Source organism: Sciurus vulgaris (assembly GCF_902686455.1).
Source record: "Sciurus vulgaris genome assembly, chromosome: 8".
NCBI classification, from domain to species: Eukaryota; Metazoa; Chordata; class Mammalia; order Rodentia; family Sciuridae; genus Sciurus; species Sciurus vulgaris.
Genome location: NC_136468.1, coordinates 110,221,837 through 110,245,793, shown reverse-complemented (window position 1 = coordinate 110,245,793; position 23,957 = coordinate 110,221,837). Strand labels below are relative to the sequence as shown.

General features: G+C 42.3%; 1 protein-coding gene across 3 annotated transcripts in view; it reads left to right on the top strand.

Annotated features, from left to right (window-relative positions):
• DDC (dopa decarboxylase) overlaps window positions 1–20,197 on the top strand; it is a 106,726-nt gene extending 86,529 nt beyond the window's left edge. Inside the window, exons 12-17 of one of the 3 annotated variants that reach the window (XM_079150336.1) lie at window positions 1,428–1,504; window positions 7,378–7,397; window positions 11,355–11,453; window positions 14,082–14,183; window positions 17,424–17,642; window positions 19,571–20,197. In XM_079150336.1, coding sequence (XP_079006462.1) covers window positions 1,428–1,504; window positions 7,378–7,397; window positions 11,355–11,453; window positions 14,082–14,183; window positions 17,424–17,624 — 499 coding nt within the window. In that variant the 3' untranslated portion in view covers window positions 17,625–17,642; window positions 19,571–20,197. The remainder of the gene's footprint in view (window positions 1–1,427; window positions 1,505–7,377; window positions 7,398–11,354; window positions 11,454–14,081; window positions 14,184–17,423; window positions 17,643–19,570) is intronic. The other 2 variants (XM_079150335.1, XM_079150337.1) reach the window with 2 other exon arrangements.
• Window positions 20,198–23,957: the final 3,760 nt, after the last annotated feature.

Sequence of the window (23,957 nt, the reverse complement as noted above, 5' to 3'; positions counted from 1 at the left end):
CAGAAACAAAGCCTCAATTATCTTCCATAAGCAAATCTAACTTCTTTCTCTCCTATCTCCTCACTGGTAAGTCTCATCTGGGCATCCTATTTCATGCTCACTGGATTGTCTCTCTCAGGGACTCTCACACTGTATTTGTTTTCAAGCCCAAAACTACGATCAGGATTGACGTTTCTTCTCCAGTTTGTGCCTAGGATACTTTATTTACCACAAAATGGCTTTGAGATGTCGTCCCCACCGCCAAATGAAGTGGAGCAGCAATTAGCATAATTGTCCTTCAGATCCCAGTCCCAGTGAGAGTTGGGCCCAAGTTTTCCAGAGTGGTGATTGCTCAAGTGCTCCACAGAGCAGACAGGTGGACGTCCACGTGCACAGCACTGGGCATCTCTCATCATTCATCCAGTGTGCGGTCACTGACACCAACAGAGGCCAAGTGCAATTCTGGGCCCAGGAGCCACTGAGGAGTAAATACAACTAGGATCCTTTTTTTGTTCCTGATACCAGTTCTCCAACTCTGAAGACATCAGCTGGGTGTTCTAGAAATCAATCCTATTTTGTCTGCAACAGATCCAACAGGTTTAAGAATTCAGTCCCATAAGAGAGCCTCAATTTCAGATACCAGTCTCAAGAACCAGATCCCTAAATTAGCACACTTCTGTCCAACATAGTTTTGATGCTGGGTGTTCTCAAAGTCCCTCACTCCAAGTTGGATAATTTGCTAGAACAACTCAGAACTCAAGAAAGTATTCTAGTTATGTTGATTTATTATAAAGGTTACAAATGAACAGGTAATGAAGAAATGCGCAGGGCAAGGTGTAGAGCCAGGCGGGGAAGAGGGCCGGGTTTGGAGCTTCTACATCTTCTATGGAAAGATAGCACCTCAAAATGCCAGTCAACCCAGAAACTCTCAAACCTCTGATGTTTGAGAGTTTTTCATGGAGCTTTCCTTACTTAGCCATGACTGATTAAATCGCTGACCAACTCAGTCTGCAGCCCATCTTCCTTCCCCAGAGACTGAAGAGTGGACTGAAAGTTCCAACCTGAGTCAGTTATGCCATGGACTTTCTGGCAAGAAGTCCCCATCTGAGACTATCTAAGATCCCCAGCCGCCAGTCATCTCACTACCAAACTCTTATCAATGTGGAGATTCAAAGGATTTTAGGAGCTGTGTGCCAGGAACCAGGAACAAAACCTACTATTTATTTTCTTTCTCTCCCCTCCTCTCTCTAGTGCTGGAAGCTATGCATGCTGTGCTGGAGTGAGGCCAGGGAACTGGGGAGAGAGGAGGCCATGGATGCAGCAGTGTGTCCAGACAGGGCTCTGGAGGCAGGTGCCTGAGCAGAACCAAAAGGGGAAAGCAGACAGTGTGGACCAATCCAAGGTCCTGCATCCTGAGCCCTATCATTTTTTTTTTTTCCTCAAACCAGGGTGAAAAAGAGAACAGACTTAACAGGAGCCTTCAAACTGGATCCTGTTTACTTGAAGCACAGCCATCAGGATTCAGGTAAGTGGGGTGCTTGCTCTTGTAGTCTGTTCCCATATTTGTTTTCATCAGAGCTGCATTTGAAGGACCTACAAGCCATGGGGATGGCTGTTAAAGTCTAGGGAGATCCCTGGAGTGGTTGGGTGCTGTGTGTACCTGTACTTGCCCCTCATAGCTCTTTCTTGTGCTGGAGTATCCTAAGAGTCTTTACCCCATCCATGGAGCCAGCACTGCTCAGGACTGGGGCAGAAGCGGTATCTAGCCAGTGGTGAAGCCAGGGGACTTCAGGTAGGTACAGATACTTCCCACAAATGAGGAAATACCCTTACAAAATGATTGCTTTAATGTCTTTCCAAAAAATGAATTTTCACCCACCAATACTAAGAGGGGGGAAGAAAGTAAATGAAGAAGATTCAGCAGGGGAGGAGAGTAAAGAAAAAATGTGACAAAGCCATGGGCAGGTTCAGTACCAATGTGCATGCCACTTGTTTGATGATCGACCCGCTGTCTGTGCCAAACACTGGTGACAGAAGTGGTGACAAAGACCCAGTGTGCACACAATCCAGTGAGGAAGAGGATGAGCGGGCAGTTTTCAAGCCACACAGGGTGAACAGAGATTGCTCCTGGAGGTCACAGCAGGGAATGCACAGCTGCTGGAGTGCTCTCCATTTTGGCAGTAGGTTTCCCCAGAGACCAGGGCAGAGAGGGAAACAATGAAGTATTCACATCATGGTGGCTGTTGTCAGCTTTGTGTTACTAAAACAAAACATCTGAGGCAATTCACTTAAAAAGAGAAAAGGTTTGTTTAGTTCACAGTTCTGGAGGTTCAAGTCCAAGATCGGATGGCCTCATCATTTTGGACCTCAGAGAAGGGAAGCACATTGTGGTGGGAGTACATGACATAGTTAGTGCCCACATCGGAAGCCAGAAAGCAGAGAGAGAGGACTGGCAGATTGCCATAATTCCCATTGAGGTCACACCCACCTAAGGGCCTCCCTTAAGTCTCCACCTCTTAAAGGCCCACAACACCCCCTTACAGCGCTACCCTGAGGACGAAGGCTTTACACATAGACCTTGGGAAATTACTATTCCTGTGAGACCATAGCAGTGATTTAGGGTGAGGACAGAGCTTTCCCTGAAACAGAGAGATGCCTCCATGTGTTCTCATAAAAAACTTTTCTACCAGGCAGCAGAATTCCTACAAAACATAAAACAGCATGTTCTATACAATTACTATCCTGTTTATAGGTCACAGTCAAATGACAAATCATGAGTTAGTACAGCAGGACTCTGAGGGGGTGCCTAGGGGTTGGAAATCCAGATTTCCCTGAAAGCTAGCTTCATTCAAAGGTAAAATCGGATAATTAGAAGAATGACCTCAGCAACACCAAAGTGCATGGGGTGGAAAATTTCGAAATGTTAACAGTACTTATATCTGGATACTGCAATTATTTGCAAATGCTCTCAATTTTCTCTATGCTCTCAAAAACAGAGTCATTAGAAATATTATCTTTAAATGTCAAGGTTCACACATGCAGCACAGAGACCCACCTCCAGGCAAGTCTGTGTAATCCCTAAATGCAGGGTACCTGTCATGGACTCCTGACAGCAAGGAGGCTCCACTCACCACTAGTCACTTTCAGTCTTCTCCGCATTCCAGTTGTCTCTCCATCACGCAGAGACAGGATTCCTGGGTCTTGGCTGGCCGTGGCTCTTGTCCATCCTCCCATAACCATGCATCCTGAGTCTGCCTGGTACAGACCCGTGTATACCAAGGCTCGTGCCCCTCCTATTCCCATCTAGTCTCCTTCAATACCTCTTCTCAATTGTCTTCAACCACTCAGAACTGTTATTTCCCTTTCCCTGTAACTTCATTTCAGCCAGAAATGCCCTTCCTAGTGCCTGTGTTACCTACCTGTTGATATTTTAAGGATTTCTAAAAGAATACATCTTTTCAAAAAATATAAATTTGCTATTCATTTATTATATTAACTGTTGAAACACTTTTATTCATCCTTACTCAAGGAGGAATAATATCATACTTTCCCCAATTAAAGAAATGTAATATACATAAATATCGTCACATTTAATGATGTACTACCATGAAAACATTCTTTTGAGGTCAGGAATAAGGTTGCTTGTTATCACCACTTCTATTCATCTGGGTACTTTCAGAAGGAGCCAACCATTGTTGCACCACATTAAAAGAATACATCTTTTCGTTTAATTTTTTTAGGGATCATTTAAGATCCTGGTCAAGTAAAATGTGTAAGAGCAACCTAAGCCAACTCCCTCCAGCACATTTGTATGCTAATATTAATCTACCTATGAGGGCAGTTGCATATTTATCTTTTCCTGAGACATAGCACCTCCTGATGGCAGATCATTTTTCTTATTCCTTTCTAAATCTCTCCCTGCAGCAAGCATGGTGCCTGTGTCAGGGCTATCTTGGGGCCTGATGTAGCACAAGGTGTGAATTAGTGAGTGAATGACAGATCACATCTTGGGGAACTTCTATTATCTTCAAGCTTTCTTGGGTAATAATGGATCCAAAGAACCATAAAATATGAGTGAGAGAAGAAATCTGACAGACCACTCGATCCCACCACATCAATTTGTGGGAGAGAAAATAAATTGAAGGATGTAACTTTGGTTCCTGGATAGAGGCACCATTAGTCCATTAGTCAGAATGGCAGCAAACTAAGACCTTTGCCTTAGGAAAAGAGGGTCACATCTTGCCTGGTCTGCCTTCCATGGCAAAGCTCTGTGGAAAAACACACTCTGGCTGTCTACGAGGCTCTGGAGGCCTGTCCCTGCTCTGTACACCACACCTTCAACTGATCCCTGCCTGGGCACTCTCCTGAGAGTCCTCAAGATGAATGTGTCATACTTGATGAGGTCTTCCTGGGCTTCCCATGCCTGCAGGCCCCTCATCTCAGCAGCCTCAGGCCATCCTGTGCTCTTCCTGGATCTTGTCTCTTGCTGCAGTCGTCTTGCTCCCTGGTTTACTTGTCTCTTGTTCATCCTGACCACCAGAACACCAGATCTGCAAGCGAGAGCCCTGCCATCCTGCTCACAGCTCCAACAGTGCCTGAGTAGATGGAGCATACCCAGCAGCAGGTGTTACCATGATGGTGACCAACCCTTATGCTAAGGCTGCTCTTCACACATACGGTCTCAGTTCACTTGGGCCAAAAGAGTTAGCCTTCCATAGCCATAGGTCTCGCTCCACTAATCCAACCAACTGTGAATCAAAAATACTCAAAAAGAAACACAATTGCATCTGTACCAAACACATATAGATGTTTTTCTTGTCATTATTCCCCATGCAATACAGTCTAACTATTAACATAGCATTTATATTGTGTTAGATAGTGTAAGTAATCTAGAGATGATTTAAAGTATACAAGGTGATGTGTGTAGGTCATATGCAAGTATTGTGCCATTTTATGTAAGAAATTTGAGCATCCTTAGATTTTTGGCACCCACAAGAGATCCTGGAACCAATCTCCCTTGGATACCAAGCCAACTGTCTACAGATGCTTAGTGGAAGACACTGAGCTAGAGTCAAAATACATGAGATTTTTCTTTGTAACAGAAAATTCTGTCAGAATGCTGGTGAGAGGGAAAAGTGGTCTCTCCTGTTACACAGACTTTTCAGATATAGTCTTCATTATTAAAGATCTATATTTGGAAAACAGAAAACAGTCGATGCTAAGCCAGACGATTTCACAATCCAACCACTCAAATGCCAACATTGTCAATATATTGTATTTTTCACTACTCTTCTTTTGTACATTGTTTAGTTTTACTGTTTCATCAATGCATCATTTAAAATTTATAAGCTGCTCACACCACGTATATCTTATGCAGTTTTAATCTCACCATCATGTACACCCACAAGACACTAATTTAACAAAAAATAACTTTAAGTAAATAGCAGAAAGATCAGCAGAGTAGAGGGAAGGGAGGAAGGAAGGGGAAGGGGAAGTAGTGAGGACTGAATTAAAACAAATTATATTACACACTTTTATAATTATGTCAAAATAAATTCTCTTGTCATGTATAGCTAAAAAGAACCAATAAAAATAAATAATAAAAGACTTAGTAGGCCCATAAGGCATATTAAGAAATATTAAGCTCCTAAGACAGTGTAAGTAAGATCATTGTGAAGGGAAATTAATGATTTAGATGAATTCATTATTGTTTACAGTAAATGATTGTATAAGGAAGCTCCAGAGTTGAGCCAGTTCTTCAAGGAGACCTTAAAGAAGAAAGCAGATTCACTGAGAAGCCAATTCCATCTTTCACCAATGGTGTTTGGCTACAGTAACTACTGTGTCTGAATTCTTCTCTTTGAAACTTCTAGTTGCACTGTCCACTAAAATTTTCTACAGTAAAGGAAACATTCTGTAATTTTGCACTGTCCAATGTCAGACACAGGTGGCAGGTGAAACCTTGAAATGTGGTCCATCACACTAAAAAACTATTTAAATTTCCTTAAGTTTTAAAAAACTTAAGTTTAAATAGCCACATGTGACCATTAGCTACCATATCAGATAGTATATCAGATAGTATAGTTATATAAACTCCCAAGACAGGGTAATGGTAACACATTCATTTTCATTCATTACAGCCATCTGGTTATTTAACAAGTTTTCTGAGTACCTAACATGCCAAATATGGTGACCTCTGTGAATCACTGTCAGGTTCCTTCTGATGACTCTGCTATTGATGTTATATTTATTTAACAACTCTTACTAATGAGAGGCCACAGGGTATGAAGGAATGAGAGTACTGGACAGGAGTTGAGACAGTCCTTGTGACTGTGGGATTTCATATCAGGGTCACACATTAAATAAGGGACTGATACTCACAGTCCTACATTTTTCTCCAACACTGTCATTCTTATCCTAGCTGAGAAAATACCTGGTCTTTCCACAGAGCCAGATGCAATCAGGGAATGACTTCAGATTTCTTGTAAAAATAGCATGGACATTCCTTTGTAGTGGATGGTGGGTTCTGTTAGGTTGTTTGTCCTGGCTGAACATGGTGAAGGTCTGCTACAGCCATTCTGCAGTTGACATTGTCCAGGAAGTGGGGGATGCCTATCATATGCTTTGCCTGGCCTATGTTTGTGGAGTAGATTTACACAGCATGTGTCTCCTCTACCAAGCTGTGCAGCAGAACGGCTGCATATCTTTATAACTCTTACCTGATCCATTGACAAGGTCACTTATAGAAACTCATCTGTGAGTCCTCACCCAGGCTCCTTTTCCCATGTGGTCCTGGGATGTATCACTTTAGGCACGAGGGAAGACTAAAGTTCAAAGCAGCCATTTTTCATAACCAATGTGGAGCCACTGAATCCAGAATGAGGAAACTGACTTGATAGATATATATTCATGGAGCATCTGCTTCACATCAAATGCTGAACTAGATCTGTGAATACCAAGATGAATACTCCCAGCAGGTTCCATTTTTTCTTTATTATTCTTATCACTCATGGAATCAGTAATTCACCTTCCCATGCATGAATGAATGGATGATGAATGATTTACATGCTCTGAATGTAACTTACTACTGGGCATTAAGTGAAATCTCAGCTTTGCTTTCTTATGCAACTACAGAAAGCAAAACTAATGGTGCTTCATTAATAATTCAGCATTTCCAATGTGCATCCTGGACATGGCACTCTCAGAGGACTCCCCTGGAATCTGTTACCTTGAGATGTGCCACAAGGAACTCCAAACCCTGTCAGCCCTGGGGCTGTTTTATGTCTGCCTCAAAAGACTATTTTGACACAAGAAATCTACCTTGAAGATGAAAATGATTATTGTATGTTAACATATTTGTCCAATGTTTCTTTTTCTTTTTCTTTCTCTTTTCTCCAGGGCTTATCACTGACTACAGGGTAAGTGGGTGATTTGTCTCACCAAACTAGGTCCAATATAATCCAAAATGTGACTGGAGTACAGGGGTCTTCCGTGGCTGGGACTGCTGCTGTCCCTCACCCTTCTGAGCAGGATTCCACTGAGAAGTACCTTCTAATTGGGTCCTAACTGACCAATCAGGTGGGCTCTGTCAGGCCCATGGGCAGCTCTGCTGAGCACACTATTCAGGGTTCCCAGATTAGGAAGAAATGGCTCTGAATGCCCCCTGAGGCATGGGGAAGGAACTTCTGCACACTTATTTCTTTGGAAGGAAGTTTCTTTCTCCTGAGGCAGGACAGCCCCTCCTTTTTGTGTTGCCCTGTGTTCCTGAGATGGCATCCTGAGGAGTGGGAGAATGCAGAGAGACCAGCAAAGGTGCTCAGACAGAGGGACAGCTATCTCAAAGCCTCGCCTTAAATTGCTTTGCTTCTCTCTTCTTTTTATTTGCCGCAAGTGCTTCATGAAGTACAATTTGAAAATACCAGGTTGTCCTAGACTTACTCTGGAAAGGAATTTGAAATGATAAGTAGTGCTGGGAGACAAGAACAGGAGCTGGGGACTCTCAGGGGAAAGAGGTGGGGTCACAGCATTGACTGCCTCCCCCCTCCTGACTTATACTCAGTTTTTTTTGTGTGTCACCTCAAGAGGACACCTGTGCCCTGTTCTTTTGTGGTAGGCACAAGATGTAATCTAGGCAAGGGCTGTGCTGTCCTGACAGAGGTTATGTGGCTGAGCTCTCAGGTCCTGCATGTTGCCAGCTCATAAGCTAGCAGGGGCTGCTCCTCCAAGGCATAGCTTGTCCTTCCCCTCTCCTATGGCAGCTGCAAGCTGGAAGTGCAGGGGACTAGGAAGCCTTCCCAAGCCATCATGGATCCTCCTAGGACAGAGTTTTGGTGAAGTTTGCCTGGAACCACCCTGCTGTCTGTCAGGGAGAAAGGTCAGGGTGTGTGCAAATATGGGCATGACAGAGAGAGGTGGACATGAATGGTATCACTATTTCATTCAGAGATTAGAAACCCAAACTAAAGACCATCTCAGCCTCCAGGCAAAGGAGAGCACTCCCTGGACAGAATGTTGCCCATTGGGCTAGTCAGGGAAGTGAGGGATGACAGAAATGAACAGGCTGTAGCAGGTCTGTGGACCCACTACTGAAAGAGTGCATGAGGACAGAGACTTAGGCCCGAGAGGTGGCCGTTCAGTACACAAGGTTTGGCAAAGGCATTTTGCATTATTTCTGGTTATGAACTTCAGACTGAAAGAGGTAAAGACAGCATCATTTGCCCAAAATTGACATGATTGTGAGCAAAGTGGGCATCATTATGCCCATTTCACAGATGAGAAAACAAAGATTCAGAAAAGTTAAAGAAATTTCAGAACCCAGTTAAAAGGAAGAACTTAGGACCTGGGTCACCAGCTCACCCCACTGAGCTGTTCCCAAGCTGTTTGGACGAGGAAACTGCACCTTCTGGTATATGTTGGTAGCTTATCCAGAATGGGTCAGTGTACAAATTTTTAAATTTTTGATACTAGAGGAAGAATGTTCCAAGAAATATAGATCAGTAAAGTCTAGAGGCTCAAACAGTAGCACTGGAAGTATAGCTCAGTGGTAGAGTACTTGCCCAGTGTGCACAAGGCCCTGGGTTCCATCCCTAGCACTCCCTAAAAGTAAATGCAAATTGACTTCCATATACAAAGTCATTTCGGATGACCTGTGTGAAAAGGTAGGAGGGTTTTCTTGCTGTCTGCTTGAGTATGTAAGTCAACCACATTCCCTAAGATAGGATGGGCTGCTCTGAGTCAGACCAGGTGCTGGGCTTAGGACTGGAAATAAAATAGCAAAGTAGACAGAGTCCCTGTTCCTTTAGAACCTACATTCTAGCAGGAGGTGAGGCTGGGTACACAAGAAATCACAGCCCTCATGATGAGTTACATTCTGGTCTAATGTGGGTGAGAAGGAGTGGTAGGCATCTAACCTAGGCCTGCATCAGTTTCCAAAGAGGCACCAGCAGGCGTTTGGGAGTCACATTTGAATGAGCACACAAAAAAACTGTGTACATTTTCACTCGTGTCATAAAAATTACGTTTGCCTGGTTTTTCTTCCAAATGTTAGACTTAAATCACATTTCGATAGTCAGGAAGTTGACTTGGCAAGGAATGGTTTTGGAACACCACCTCCATGCTGAACAATGGCAGAGAGCCATTGCTTCTGGCTGTTAGTTGGTTGTGTGTTAAGAGGTTTCTCTTTTAGATTTTCCAAAAAGGTAAGTTAGCCTAATTCTTCCTGAACCTCCCAACAGCTTGCAAACAAATTGCTAAATCACAAACAGCTGTGCGTATGCAGGTGTGATTCCAGTTCTGCCACATTCTAGGTTGGTGCCATTAGACATGGCACCCTCCATGCCTGCTTTTCATTCCACAAAGGGAAGATATGAACCCCTCTTTCACAGCACTGTTAAGAAAGATAAAATGTGATGAAGTGTGAGTACACTTATCACAGTGTCCAGCATAAAATTATGAGGAAACCACGTTAATTGCCTCTGAGCCTAGCTATTGGGTCCATGTTTCTCTTTGCAACTTGAGAAGCTCCCACAGATGCAAGTGCTGCTTCTTCTGTGGTTTGGACGTAGCTGCTCTTTATTCTTTCTACACACGCTATAGTCATTCCCCCTTAACCACGGTTTCACTTTCTGTGGTTTCAGTTACTCATGATAAAGAGCAATCTGAAACTGCTAAGTAGAAAATTCCAGAAATAACAATTCATAAGTTTCAAATAACTTTCATTACAGTATATCCTTACAATTGTTCTATTTTATTCTTAGTCATTGTGTTTATCTCTCTTTGAGCCTAATTTATAAATTAAACTATCACAGATGTGCATGTATAGGAAAAAACAGTATATGTAGGGCTGTGGTTTCACACCTCCACTAGGGGTCTTGGAACATATCCCCAGTGGATGGAGGGTGACTGTATTTAAAACCCACCTGTGCCCTTCCACTCAGGAGCAGTGCTGGGCTTAGGCTGAGCTCCTCTGCAGCCCCAGGTGGCAGGCAACCCCAGTGACTCTGGGTGTCCTTCTGCACTTTATCACAACACATTGTACCCTCTCTCTTTCCTCAGGGAAGAGGATCAGGGAGCACAGAGGAAGCAAGAGATTTGCCCTCAGCATCTTCTTGCTAAGCTCGAATAGACTATTACTATTTAAAAGAAAGCCATGACATGCTACCAGACTGTCCTCACAAATGGCCCATCCCTCTCTTCCCTGTCCTTTTCCAACTCGCTTTGTTGCATTTCCAAGCATTGGAGAGTCACGCAGGATGCAAAGTGTAGTCAGCCAACAAAGTCTGGAAATTCCAGGGAAAGCAGAAGGAACACTTCTTTAAGGACCAACACATGCACATGTGCCGTGTCTTTTGGTAGAGAGGTCTTGGGGGTCACTACTCTGCGGTCATTGAGACAAGAAGGGAACCAGTGTTGATCTAGAAAACAGTGCCAGGACATCATGGGAAACATTTGGTAGACAAAAACGGTTTTAGCTCGCTCCATCACTGTAGACAGAGACACCAGTGTAAGATTTTGCTTGCTTCCATTGGGGGTAAGCGTCCTAGGAACAGGGTCACATCTTTCCTGTTTGCTCACTGTGGAACACCTTTCCCAGAACAGGTGTGAACTCAGTGAACATTTGTCAAGTAAAAACAATAATCATCAGTGCCTCCCAAGTCCACAAACCTTGTTTGCTGCCATCTCCCTCAGAGGAGCTTTGCAAAGACAGTCTCGCTTTGTGGTCCCGCTCATACCCCCAGGATGGGAAATGGGAAGCCAGAGTGGGGTGGCCACAGGAACTAGCTGCCTCTAAGAGAAATAAGCCAACCAGAGGGTTGAAAAGGAAGCCAGTTCTTTCTACGTTCCTCACTGATGCCTCATATGATATTTTATTTCAGCACTGGCAGATCCCTCTGGGTCGAAGATTCCGCTCTTTGAAAATGTGGTTTGTCTTTAGAATGTATGGAGTCAAAGGACTGCAGGCTTACATCCGCAAGGTACCGTCTTCATTCTTTATCTCAGTAATACTACAGAGGACTTAGGGAACTTAGAAATGAATTCAGATGTCTTAGTAAGTAAATACAGGCATACATCACTTAGCAGTGGAGATAGGTTGTGAGAAATGCATCCTTAGGTGGTTTTGTCATTGTGCCAACATCATAGAATGTACTTACACAAACTAGGATGACTATGAACTTGTTGGAAGATACAGTACATTGGGACCACCATGGTACATATGGCCCACTGTTGCCTAAAATGTTACTACACAGATCGTGGCTGTATATGGTAAAGGAAGCACACTGTACTTTGGGTTGTCAAATGCACAATCATAGATCTCCTAAGACACTTCTATTAGGGTTACACTTTATCAGCTTCAGTAAGATGGTTGTTTTAGTCAATCTTTTTGCTGGTGGCTAAAAGACCCAACCGGAACAACTGTAGAGGAGGAAAAGTTTATTTAAAGGCTCACAGTTTCAGAGGGATCAGTCCATAGACAAGTCACCTCCCCAAGACCCCACCTCCTCCAGCTACACCCCACCTGCCCTCAGTTACCACTCAATTAATCCCATTGGGTTGATTGAATTAATGAATGTTGTTAATTCACTGATTGGGTTAAGGCTGTCATAACCCAATCATTTCTTCTCCAAACCTTCTTGCATTGTCTCACACATCAGCTTTTGGGGGACACCTCACATCTAAACGGTAACAATGGTCAAAGTAAAAACATAATGTAAGTTGTACTTTTGCCACAGTGAGGTTCACTGAGCAAAATAGCAGGAGTGAGAACAAATGTGTTTTTCTTCAGAAAATTGCCAAAATAGGAGAATTTTAGAGTTGATGTGGAATAGATATCATTTAGTCCAATCATTCTCAAACACAGCTCCTGACCTGCAGTGCCAGCAAGAGACAGATCCCAGCAACCTGCTTTAACAAGCATTCTAGTCACAGTCACTATAATGTGCATATTGAAGTTTGAGAACCACTGATCTACATCAAATCCCACCACTTTATCTTTTTTGTTCTGCACTTGGGGGAACCGAGGCTTGAATATGAACCTTGCCCAAGATCCACCCAGTTTGCCAAATGCAGAAGGTCTGCTGACTTCAAGCTGGGTCCTTCCTTCTTCTTATACTTTCTAAGCCAGGGCCTCATCCTTAAGGTCCCCAGACTTCACCGGAACAGGCATGCCTGTGATTTCCAACCCAATGATCATGACAGTGTTTAACTGTAAGTCCTGGTGCTGCAGCATCACCAGCTATGCTGCTAAGGGCAGGGGCTGGATATATCAGGGTCCTCCCTGTGATGGGGATGCAGAAATGCATTTATTTTCAAGCATTTGCTAGATGCCTATCACAAGACACAAACCACAAACCAGTACCTGTTTGCCTCAAATTCATTCTAAGAAAATTTATGGAGTTGTCAAGCACAATGAAAGTCTATCTGGGGCAAAAAAAAAAAAAAAAATAGAAAAGGAACATGTGTGTGAATTTATGAATAACATATCTCCTGTCCTTAATTGAGAAGAGTGTCAGGAGAATGAATTTAAATTATTTGGAGAAAGGCTTGAAAAATGAGTGGTTTATCTCTCCACAATGATTTCATCTGTAAGCTCAAGGACAACGAGCTGTGATTGTGCTGCCTCATGTTAGCAACACATCACACCTCTTTTCCAAATGATGCCCAGTCCTGCCTTAGCAGGAATGTGGGAATGGGCTGGAGGAAGCCTGCTCCCTAGGCAGAGAGTCTGCTCTAGGGATACCTGAGTCCAAAGTCTTTCTCGCCCTCTGGTGGTCATACTAGGGATTGCTTATTTCCCAACAAGCTTTGGTCCAGAACTTGCGCAGAGCTCCTCTGGAGCATCTGCCACGTGACCGTATGCGTACTGGAGGCTCAGGGTTCTGAAAAGGCGAGAACTACTAGCTGGGAAGAGCTTGTTCTCCATGGATCCCTGATAATTTGAACCAACTTTTGAATTCTTAACATTTAGAAGTTAAATAAGGTTGATGTATTCAATGAGAGGAAGGCAGCTCTTGAATGTGAAGGGGTGTGTGTGTGTGTGGGTTCCACCTCTCAGAGGCAAACACCGTGAAACAAGAGCCACACCAACCACAGAACTGAAAGTCCCATATTAGGCAACTGCATTTGAATCCCAGCTCAGAAGGCCCGGCCATAGGACCTCAGGCATGTTGTTAACCCTCTGTGAGCCTGTTTGCTGAACTGGAGACCTGGTGTAATCCAGTATTCATCGTTAGGAGGATGACGTGGTGGATGAATGTTAGCTTTATATCTTCTACAGTGTTCCAGTACCTCTTTGCAATTTTTGCTCTAAAATTATAAAAGATGAATTTTTTTCAGGGGCAAGGGTATAGAAATAGTCCCATGAACAGAAGAAAATGATGGTATTTTTCTGAGACCATTAAGCCTTTCTTCAGAGTAACAAATAAGTTTCTTCTCTGACTAGGTGGGAACAGCTGGTGAGGGGACAGCACAAACACTTGAAGAAAATTGCAGAGAGCATGTAAATGAATTATAGATGTGTCGCTTAATCGGGTTTTCTAGATGCTTAAGTTTTGAATTCAGTGATGATGAGAAACTCAAGCAGCTTTTCCCCTTTCTCTCTCAAGCACATCCACCTGGCTCATAAGTTTGAGTCTTTGGTGCGCCAGGACTCCCGCTTTGAAATCTGTGCAGAAGTCACTCTGGGGCTGGTCTGCTTCCGACTAAAGGTTTGTTTATGCCTATTGCAGTCCTCTTCATTTTCTTTGAATGTGACAGATGGGAAAATCCCATTCTGACCTCCATGCTCAGATGCTTTCATCAGTTTCCCAGGAACACGGAACAAAAACTGTGATCTTCAGCCCACAGGCCTGAGGAAAGCTGGTTTCCTGTGAGGCCCTGCATAGACTGTCCTGCATGGACCATTGCTGTTCAACTTTCTTTGAGACATCCTTGGAGACTTCTTGTTCCTTACTCCTAGAATTCTCCCTGTCTTTTCCATCCCAAAGACTCCATCCCACATCTCTATCACCAAATTCTCTGTAGGGCCTATCTGTGGCTTTATTAAACCTGGCTCTTCTGTGGACCTGTAGCGTGGGCACCATCTGGGAGCTGGTTAGAATAGTAAATTTCCCCAACCCAGCACTCTGACTCTGCACCTCAACAAGATCCCATGCAGGAGGGTGAGGTATTTCAGGCTGTGTGTTCCACGGTCTGTGTTATGCATTCACTAGGTGAAGGAATTTGGCCCAGGGAGTCAAGACGCAAGTCATCTTTGTTGAGATTCATGATATTTCTCAAAAGGACCTATGGTGTACTGCACCCCCCCCCCCGACTAATCTCTGGGATGTAAATGAAGCCAGATGAGAACTAATAACTAATGCTCTGACATCTACAGAGATTGCTTTTAATAGGATGAGAGGATTTTGTTGTTTTTTCAGTGCTGGGAATCCAACCCAGAGCCTCACACATACTAGACAAGTACTCTGTCACTGAGCTACAACCCCAACCCCCTTCCCCTTTGGGTCTTGCTGTGTTTCCCAGTTGGCCTGGAATTTGAAATCCTCCCCAAGTAACTGGGAGGAACATGCTACTATGTTTTACTGGCTGATAATTTCTGAATCAGTTTGAGTTCTTTCCATAAGGCCTCCTGTTTCCAATCAAAGACAGTAATCAGGAACAGGAGCAGGCTGGGTTGTGTCACTGTCATGGTGCTGTTATTCAAAATGTGGCACTGCCCCTCCATGTACTGTCTCCTTGCCCTCACCAGACTCTTGGAGCTTTGCAGTGAGGATGAGATTCAGGCAGGGAAACGTCTGGAAGCAGCAGGACTAGAGGGGCCTTATGACAAGAAAGAAGCCTTGGGTGGTGGTGTCCAGAACATGGTTATGTGGATGACATGATGTGGCACTTCCATCAAAGTTAGGGACTGGCATTGTATTCAGACTTGTCTGCCCCCAAGTGGTTGCATTGCTTTTATTGCCAGGATTCTTGTAGGAAATTTTTATTTTAATTTTTAATGATTTATTGAGATGTAATGCACTTTGTCCATTTAAGTTGTCCACTTGTGTGATTTTTAGTGTATTCCCAGGGCTGTCCAGTCATCATTAATTTTAGAGCATTTTCACCCTGCAAAACAAAACTCTCACCCATGAGCACTCATCCCCAATTCTCCAACTTACAGTCACTAATCTGATTTGTCTCTAGACATTTATCTATTCCAGACTTTTATATAAATGGACTTTTTAATATATGTTGACTTTTGTGACTGGCTTCTTTCAGCTAGTATAATTTTGTTAAATTTAAGATTTTCTAGTGGCATAATTTATGAATTATGCCAAGCCTATCAGTGCCTTACTCTCTGTCCTTTCTCCTCACATGAACTATAGTGTGTGTGGCCCGTACATGCAGGAAACCCAGGGCAGTTTTCAGCTAACAAGCATATTCTTTTGTGAAACTTTGCTGCTTCCATCCCATGAATCTGGTTTCTTCTTGAGGAAGTACGTTAGTTAAACGTTATGGTTCATTTTTCTGCCTCTGTAACTACTGCATCCTCATTATTTTCTCCTCATCCTGTTCCCCTCTGGTAAGTTTCAAGTCCTCCACATCATTCACTACCTCAACTTACATTATCCCTCTTTATTTAAGCAGAAGCATGTGCTGTTGTGATTGTGTAACTGATTCTCTTTCCCACCATCCTTACCCTGGTCAGTCTCTTCCTCTGTGTCATTCAGCCTATTTTTGTCTTTGTTTCATCTCCAAGCATCTTTCCTGTTTGCTTTCTTGCCTTTGCTTTCACATATCTAGTCCAATTCATTTGGAAATTGCAGGCATTTTTTCCCTAAATAATTTGCCTTCACTTTCTGCACTATATAAATCTCAGATTTATGCTTAGTCCTTTTGATAAAATTCCATTCCCTTGGTACCAATTTCTTTCTTTCCTTCCTCCCTCCTTTCTTTCTTGAATAGGACCATTTGTCCACCTGGTATACAAGGCAACAGTGTCTCTATTGCTCGTGGCCCCCTTACTGTGCAGTTGGGCACTGAAGGCAGTCACATTCTAGCCCACAGCCAGAGTCATGGTGGATTCGTCCAAGGCCAAGACCATTTTCCAGTACTGGTGTGGACTGCCAAGTGGGCTGGGTACTTCCCTTCTCCCTCATTCTCTTCCTTTTCCTCTGGCTTTGAAGACAGGGCCAGAAGAAACAGCCCAAGTCTAAAAGGGTCATATGACAAAGATGCAGTGCCCTACATCCAGTCCTTTCTATTTCCCACTTAGAGGAGGGGGAGCCACTATGTGAAAACTAGACAGGCAGAGGAAAGGGCAAAGAAGAGCCATAAGACTGGCTGGCTGGGTGCACCATGGGTGAGCAGGGGAAGCACTGACTTCCCATGTACTGTTTGATACAGACCTCTGAGCCCTGATCAGTCAGCAGGAGCTGTGTTCCCTGGCCCAGGCTCCAGGCTCCAGGTTGGTTGACTGTCTTCCCAAGGGCCTGTGTGGGGGCTACCAGTGATCCGTTGATCCTGTGGTTCATGGACATCCTTCCCAGATTTGAACAACAGTTTGGCTATTGTGCTGCATTTTCTCTGTTGTTGACTCTCTCCGTGTTTCAGTGAGAATTTAGATTCCCACTCAGAATCCTCCATCACGTTGTTTAAACTCATTCATTTGTAGATGACGTAGGGATCATTTTTCCTTAAACAAACTTGGACCATAGGAGGGTCATCTTTTGACAGTACATCAGAACATGGAGAAATGTTTTTGTGAGGAGAGGAGATGGTCTTTTAGCCTGTGTTACTGTCATTTCGTTGAATTTTTAAACACTGTAAATGACAGGTGGAGGAGAAGGTCACTCTTTTTCCCCCCGGTATCATCGTCTCTCCGGACTTTGTGTTACATGATGAGTTGAATTTTTGAAACCTCAGAGGAGCGAACACAGTTTTCCCCTTTGAATCCCTCCCTCCAGGGTTCCAACCAACTGAACGAAGCTCTTCTGCAAAGAATAAACAGTGCCAAAAAAATACACTTGGTTCCGTGTCACCTCCGAGACAAGATCGTGCTGCGTTTTGCTGTCTGCGCTCGCACGGTGGAATCTGCCCACGTGCAGTTCGCCTGGGAGCACATCAAAGAGCTGGCGGGAGACGTGCTGAGAGTAGAGAAGGAGTGAAAGTGGAGCCGGTTGCAGGTGAGCAGCCCGTGCCAGGAACGTCCTGTCCCCCTGGAGTCAGGGTCAGAGTCGGGAATCCCCGTTCAGTTTCCGCTCTGCCACTCAGTGCTGCTGTGACCGAATTTCCTCCCGCTCGGTCCAGAGAGGTGGAAAGAATGCTATATGTAATGATTCTCTACAGATTATTTCAGGTATTTATTTTAGATGAGAACATCGGTTTCTATCATTCTTTCCCCTCAGATTTCCCCAGTTTATTCAGGTAACTTGCTATCATAATGATCTTATATATTAAACTGGCAAGCTTTAGATAAATGAAAACAATAAAACAGGAATTTCATGTGAGTGGATAATTTACTGTCAGGGAGGACCAAAGTCTTGATGGTTTAGAGAAAGAGCCTATTTAGACCACTGGGCTTCTTGGTAATGCTGAGGGATTTAGCTACATCAGTTAAACCCTGCAAAGAGCACACAGGTTACTCATAAGGACAATGTTTTAAGCAAATAAAGCACTGGCAACAGGAAGACTATTTAAAATTATATGTGTGGGAGTTAAAACAATATTAAAAGACTGCATTAGATTGTTTTAAGAGTATCATTCAGAAAAGGAAGGTACTGGAGAATGAAATTGACCAAATTATGTTATGTACGTGTATAAATATAGCATAATGAATTCCACTATTATATATGCTTTCAGTGTACTAATTAAAAAAAAAAAAAAAAAAAAAACCTCCCAGGAGACAAGAACACACTCAACAGCAACACCCATACCCCCAAGAATAACCAAGAATGTTATTCAATTGGGATTTTCTACTTTTTTCTGTGTCTGTCATTTTTCTTTTTGTCCCATTTGGGAGAAGGGGAGTAGACCCCTTAATTTCTGCTTGTCCTTGTCTCTCTTCCTCTTCATTTCTCCATTGACCCCTAGGAGATGCAGAACTCGGGTATATAGTGTGATTTATATAACTGATTGCATGCAACTTTATTTTTCTTTCACCTAATTTTGAGAATTGCTGAAATATACTGCTTTAAAAAATCCAAGAGTTTAAAGTTGTATCATATTACATGAGCTAGCAGGCTAGGGATGAACAATTTCAGTAAGGTGAGGCCAAAGAAACCACCTTCTCTGTGGAAATATGCTCAGTAACACAAGATCCTTTTCCTGGTACAGTAGGGGCCTTCCTCCACTCCTACATTAAGAGACCTCCCTCCCCAGAACAACTTGATCATATGTCCAACATCTCTGGAAGGTATCAGGGAGAAACTCATATTTTGAAAATATTCTATTGCTCTAAGCATATGTTAGTGTACACAGAACAAACAACCCATCAAGCAAACACTACCAATTATCATTTCTGAAGTCTTATATTTGCATATATCTAACAAGTATCTATCATGTCAGGATCTTATTCTCATAGGCCCAAAATGATATACAGGGAAACTATAGCTCTAGAAAACAACATATGGGAAGACTGTGGCTTATAGGCATATTTCTGATAGAAACCTTAATTCCTGTGGGGTCATTATATTTGCTGTAGATTCAAAGGGTAAAACTAAGCAATTTTCTTAAATATATATATAGTACACCATAGTAAATCATAATGCATGTAAATTGTTTTTGACCAGATTAATTGGAATAATGAAAATCTTTACACCTTGGATTTACATGTAATTGCTTGAAGTTATCATATCATTTTTAGGTGATCATAGTTCCGAGAGAAAGTAGGGGCTATTTCTATTTTACAGAGGGTAGAAAATTAGAGATTCTAGTTGATGTTGATAAATTTGTCGTTAGAGAGAAGTCAGTTTGATAATAAAAGTTCCTTTCTTTCAATTCAAACTATTTTATGTTTACAATTGCCCCCCCTTCACTGGAGAAATAGAAGGTACATTTTTGTTCTTTATTTTCTTAATGCAGTCATGTGCTCACGGTATGTTTTTTCTTGTAGACATCAAAAGTTGGAAGAACGTATGTGTGAAAACTGGAATAAGAAGAAAATAAATATCATCCTCTTGATACTGAGTCTATATGTGGTCTCCCCTGTCTGCTCCAAAGTTAACCAGACACTCGTCATTATATCTTTTTGGTGTCTCATCAGTGAAGAAATATTTGCTATGTGAAAAGTTTATCTCAGTGATTACAGTTTTCAATTGTTATTTGGCTGTGGTTTTTCTTCATTAAAAATCAAAAGTTTTCATGTTCAGTTTTCATGTTCAGCTATCAGTGGTGGCAGAAGGGGCTTAATGAAATATTTTCCAGGGCAGTCTATGATCATAACTGCAGATTATACCTGTGGTCCTAAATTGTCCCCTGTCATGTGTTTAAATGCTTAATAAACAGTTGATGTGAAATGCTAATTGTGGTGGGTAATCATCTTGTTCTGCCTTGTATCAATTAAATCTTGTGATATAAACTTATCCTTTCAACTGACCAAAGACATGGCATTCTTGACTATAAATGCAAACATTTGTTCAACATGTTTATTGAGAGCCTTGTATGCATTAAAAAAAACTGTTCTGGATGCATTCAAAATGCACATCTTGGAGATGACTCAACTTCTAGGAAATAAATTCAGAACACTAGACAACCTGTATTCAAACGATGAGCTCAAGCTCTGTTGTCATGTTCTTTGACTTTCTGGGCCTTGGTTTTCTTGTCTGATAAATCCATTTATTCTACGGTATCATCTTCCATTGTAAGCAATGGAAGAGTGCACCTACAAACATAAATTCTAATCAGGATGTGGTTTTTACTGAAAAAAGCTCCTATCTTTATTTGGAACCATTTTGCTTTTAGAAACGTGTTGTCATTCTAAGCTTAGTTATTATCCTCTGAAAGACTTTGAAAATAGCAAACGCACTCTCAGAAAGGGTCCTTGGATTTTAATAGGTATATTTGAATTTCAAAGACCTCTGATAAGTATGTAAATGTAATTGAATGTTATGATCTGTTATTTGTAAATCTGGAAACATAGCAGATGCTATGAAGATTCCCCATCTGATTTGGAAAGGACATTTGTCCATCAATGAACTGGTACTGAGTTCTGTCATGGAAAGGGGACATGGGATGGTCCAATAGGCCCCACTAGGGTCATCTGTGGGAAGACCAGTGGGTGTGGAGCCCTCAGATCATTGAGTTGAGGCTGGAGCACCTGAATTTTACAATGAGATGTTTTTGCACCTGAGTGTGCCCTCATATTAAAATGTCTGTAGCCTGGCAAGATGGTTATAGCCCGGCACAGTGGCACACACCTGTAATCCCAGTGGATCCAAAGGCTGAGGCAGGAGAATCACAAGTTCAAGGCCTGCCTCAGCAATGTAGCAAGGCTCTAAACAAATTGGTGAGACACTGCTTCGAAATAAAAAATAAAAAGGGCTGGGGATGTGACTCAATGGTTGGTAAAATTGCTATAAGGCTCCAAGATGAGCCATTAGTTACTGTTAATAGACCTCAGCTCTTTGCAGCAGCTCTATTCAGCCTGGACCATAAATGTACTTTGGGAAGATGGAAGAGACCTGAGTTCAAGGCAGGAACCTGGGCAGCAAAGGGCACTAGTGATACTGCACAGATAGAAGGTAGGTTAGCTATCTTCAAACTTTACAACTTACTTTAATTTTAAGCATTATCTGTAGCTCTAAAGAGCAAGTGACTTATAAAATACAGGTCTATTAAACGTGAAGACAAACTTTAAAGTCAGTCCATCATCAAATGGAATATGTTTTCTTATAGGGGAGAGAATTCACCAAGTGGAGATGGGGAAAACCAAGGTTTGGGAAGTGGTAAAGAACATTCTTGCATGAGACAGAAATTGGGACTAGAAAGGAGGCAACCTTCTATATAAGCCCTCTCCTATGTCTGAGTTCTGATATTCTGTGAAAATAAGAGAATTTGGCTACATTATTAAATAGCAGGATTAAGGAGCTTAAAATGTGGAAAAACCACAGGTGGGTTATTTTTCAGTCCCAAGCTCTAATCTGGGCAACCTCCATGTTATAAAGAAATGGCCTGTTCATAATGGCCTGCTCATGTGGGCAGTGCTAACTGGGGCCCAGGCTATGGTCTAACTGCTATTTAGGCACTGACCAAGTTTATTCCCAACAACACTTGGTGGTGACTGGTGAGTTGCAGAGTGGGCACTCAAACCATGGAGAGTCAACCCCTCAGGCTCTGTGATCCTGCTCCTCTGCCACTCTTCTGGTGTTATAAGAATGTCATGTATTGGGGCTGGATTTTTGGCTCAGTGGTAGAGCACTTGCCTAGCATGGGTGAGGCACTGGGTTTGATCCTCAGTACCACATATGAATAAATAAATATATAAATAGGATAAAGGTATTTAAACATTTTTAAAAAGGTCATGTATTAGTTTCCTAGAGCTAATGGAACATGGTACCACAATCTTGGTGTCTTGGAAAAACAAAAATTTATTCTCTTACAATTCTGGAGACCAGAAACCTCAAACTCAGGTGTCAGCAGGACCATGTTACCTCCAAGCCCAGCTCTGGTAACCCCAGACATTCATTGGCTAGTTGATGAATTACCCAAATCTGCCTCTGCCTTCCATCTTCCCTCTCTTTCTCTTTCTTGTCTTTATAAGGGCATGGATTATATTGGATGAGAGCCTTCCTAATCCAGTATGACCTCATTTTAATTCGATTAAGACCCTGTAAAGACACTATTTCCAAATAAAGTCAGATATGCAGATATTGAGGTTTATGATTTCTACATAACTATGTGGGGGATACAATTTAACTCATAACATATCAAACTAGAAGCATCTAGAAGGACTGACTCAGGTTGGGAGCATGGTTCTAGAGGAAAATAATCGAAGCAGATAGTTCCTTCCTACTCTGCCCTGCCCCATTTCAGGTGTTAAGTAAAAATTATGGGAGACCATTATTTTGGGCTGAGCTCCTTCACTAAGTTCCAACAGACCAAACCAAACCAAAATGGAGTCACTCATACCAGGTACCCTTTAATCAAACTGAAACCTTAAGGAAGTAGGGGGATCCCTCAAATAGACCAGTTCTTCCTGGAAAAAGGATATTTATAGCAACTAATTAGAGAGAACTCAGTTTACCCGAGTCAGCAGGATAAGGAAGTCCCTTTACTTTAACCCTTACTAGAAAAGTAATTTGACATAATCTGATATTAACCCATCAGTTCTTTTTCTATTGTCCAGCTTCCCTATTCTGACCTTACAAAATCCACCTTTCCGCCTTTGCCCAGTGGAAGCGTTCATTCTATTTTTCAGACTGAACATGCCCCTAATTTATGAACTGCAGAGAAAAGCCAGTTAGAACATCAGTTAAATTTGTGGACATTCTGTCTTCTGACATAGGGGAAGGTACCATCTTCCAACTCATGGGTTCTGTTTAAGACAATGATGCCAGACATAGCCTCTTCATATCCCTTTATGATTTTCTGTGCTGCCAATGAAAATCGTTCACTAGAGCTGCGCAGTCTACTCCAGGTCAGCATGTCTTACTTCTCTATTCCAGGGCTAGTTACTGTCTCTCAATTCTCATTCTGCTTTCTTTCTTACCACGGAATTAGGAAGCTGAAAAGTTTGGATATCTGTGGGAATCCAGCTACATTCAGGGAATCCCAAAGAAAAGGAACTAGATTTAAATTCGTTGGTTATTCTCTGCCTTCCTATCTCTTTAATGCATTAGTCTCTCATACCCACCTACAAAACCATCTCACTAAACTTACACAAAGTAAATCTCCTGACAGAAAAGGATGCACATTATTTGGGGCCATATTATCCCTCTACTCAAAAACAAATGAGCTCACTGGACTATACACTGACATCATCTTGAGGCCATGTTTATAGAATTCATGAATATGAAAATAAACAAGTAGCTCCCAGAATCCCTCACACTGAAAGGACTGGCATTGTGTTTGCTGTAGGTGGAAACCTCTCCCCTGAAGGTTAACTTCTAACCAGGAGAAAAGAGAAGAGTTTATTACACAGTCTGTGTTTTTAGAAGAAAAGTTTAACATTTATATAGCTCAAGCACTAAACTCTTTCATATTAAGTATTAGGATGCTATTACAACACATCACATTTTTAAAAGATGGGAAAGTCTTGATATAGCATAAGGTTTTGAATCACAGTAATGACATTAGTAACAACAAAAAATTTAAAATGATATCACAACTTCTGTTAAATGCCTGCCACGTGCCAGCTATTGCTTTGATAATTTAAGTATTATATCCCTTATTGATTGTGGTCTTTACAATAGCATTCTGAGTCACAGATTATTCCTGTCTGAAAGAAGAGGAGACAGGGAACCTTCTAATGGTCCGCGGGGAGGGAGAGGGCGAGGTGACAG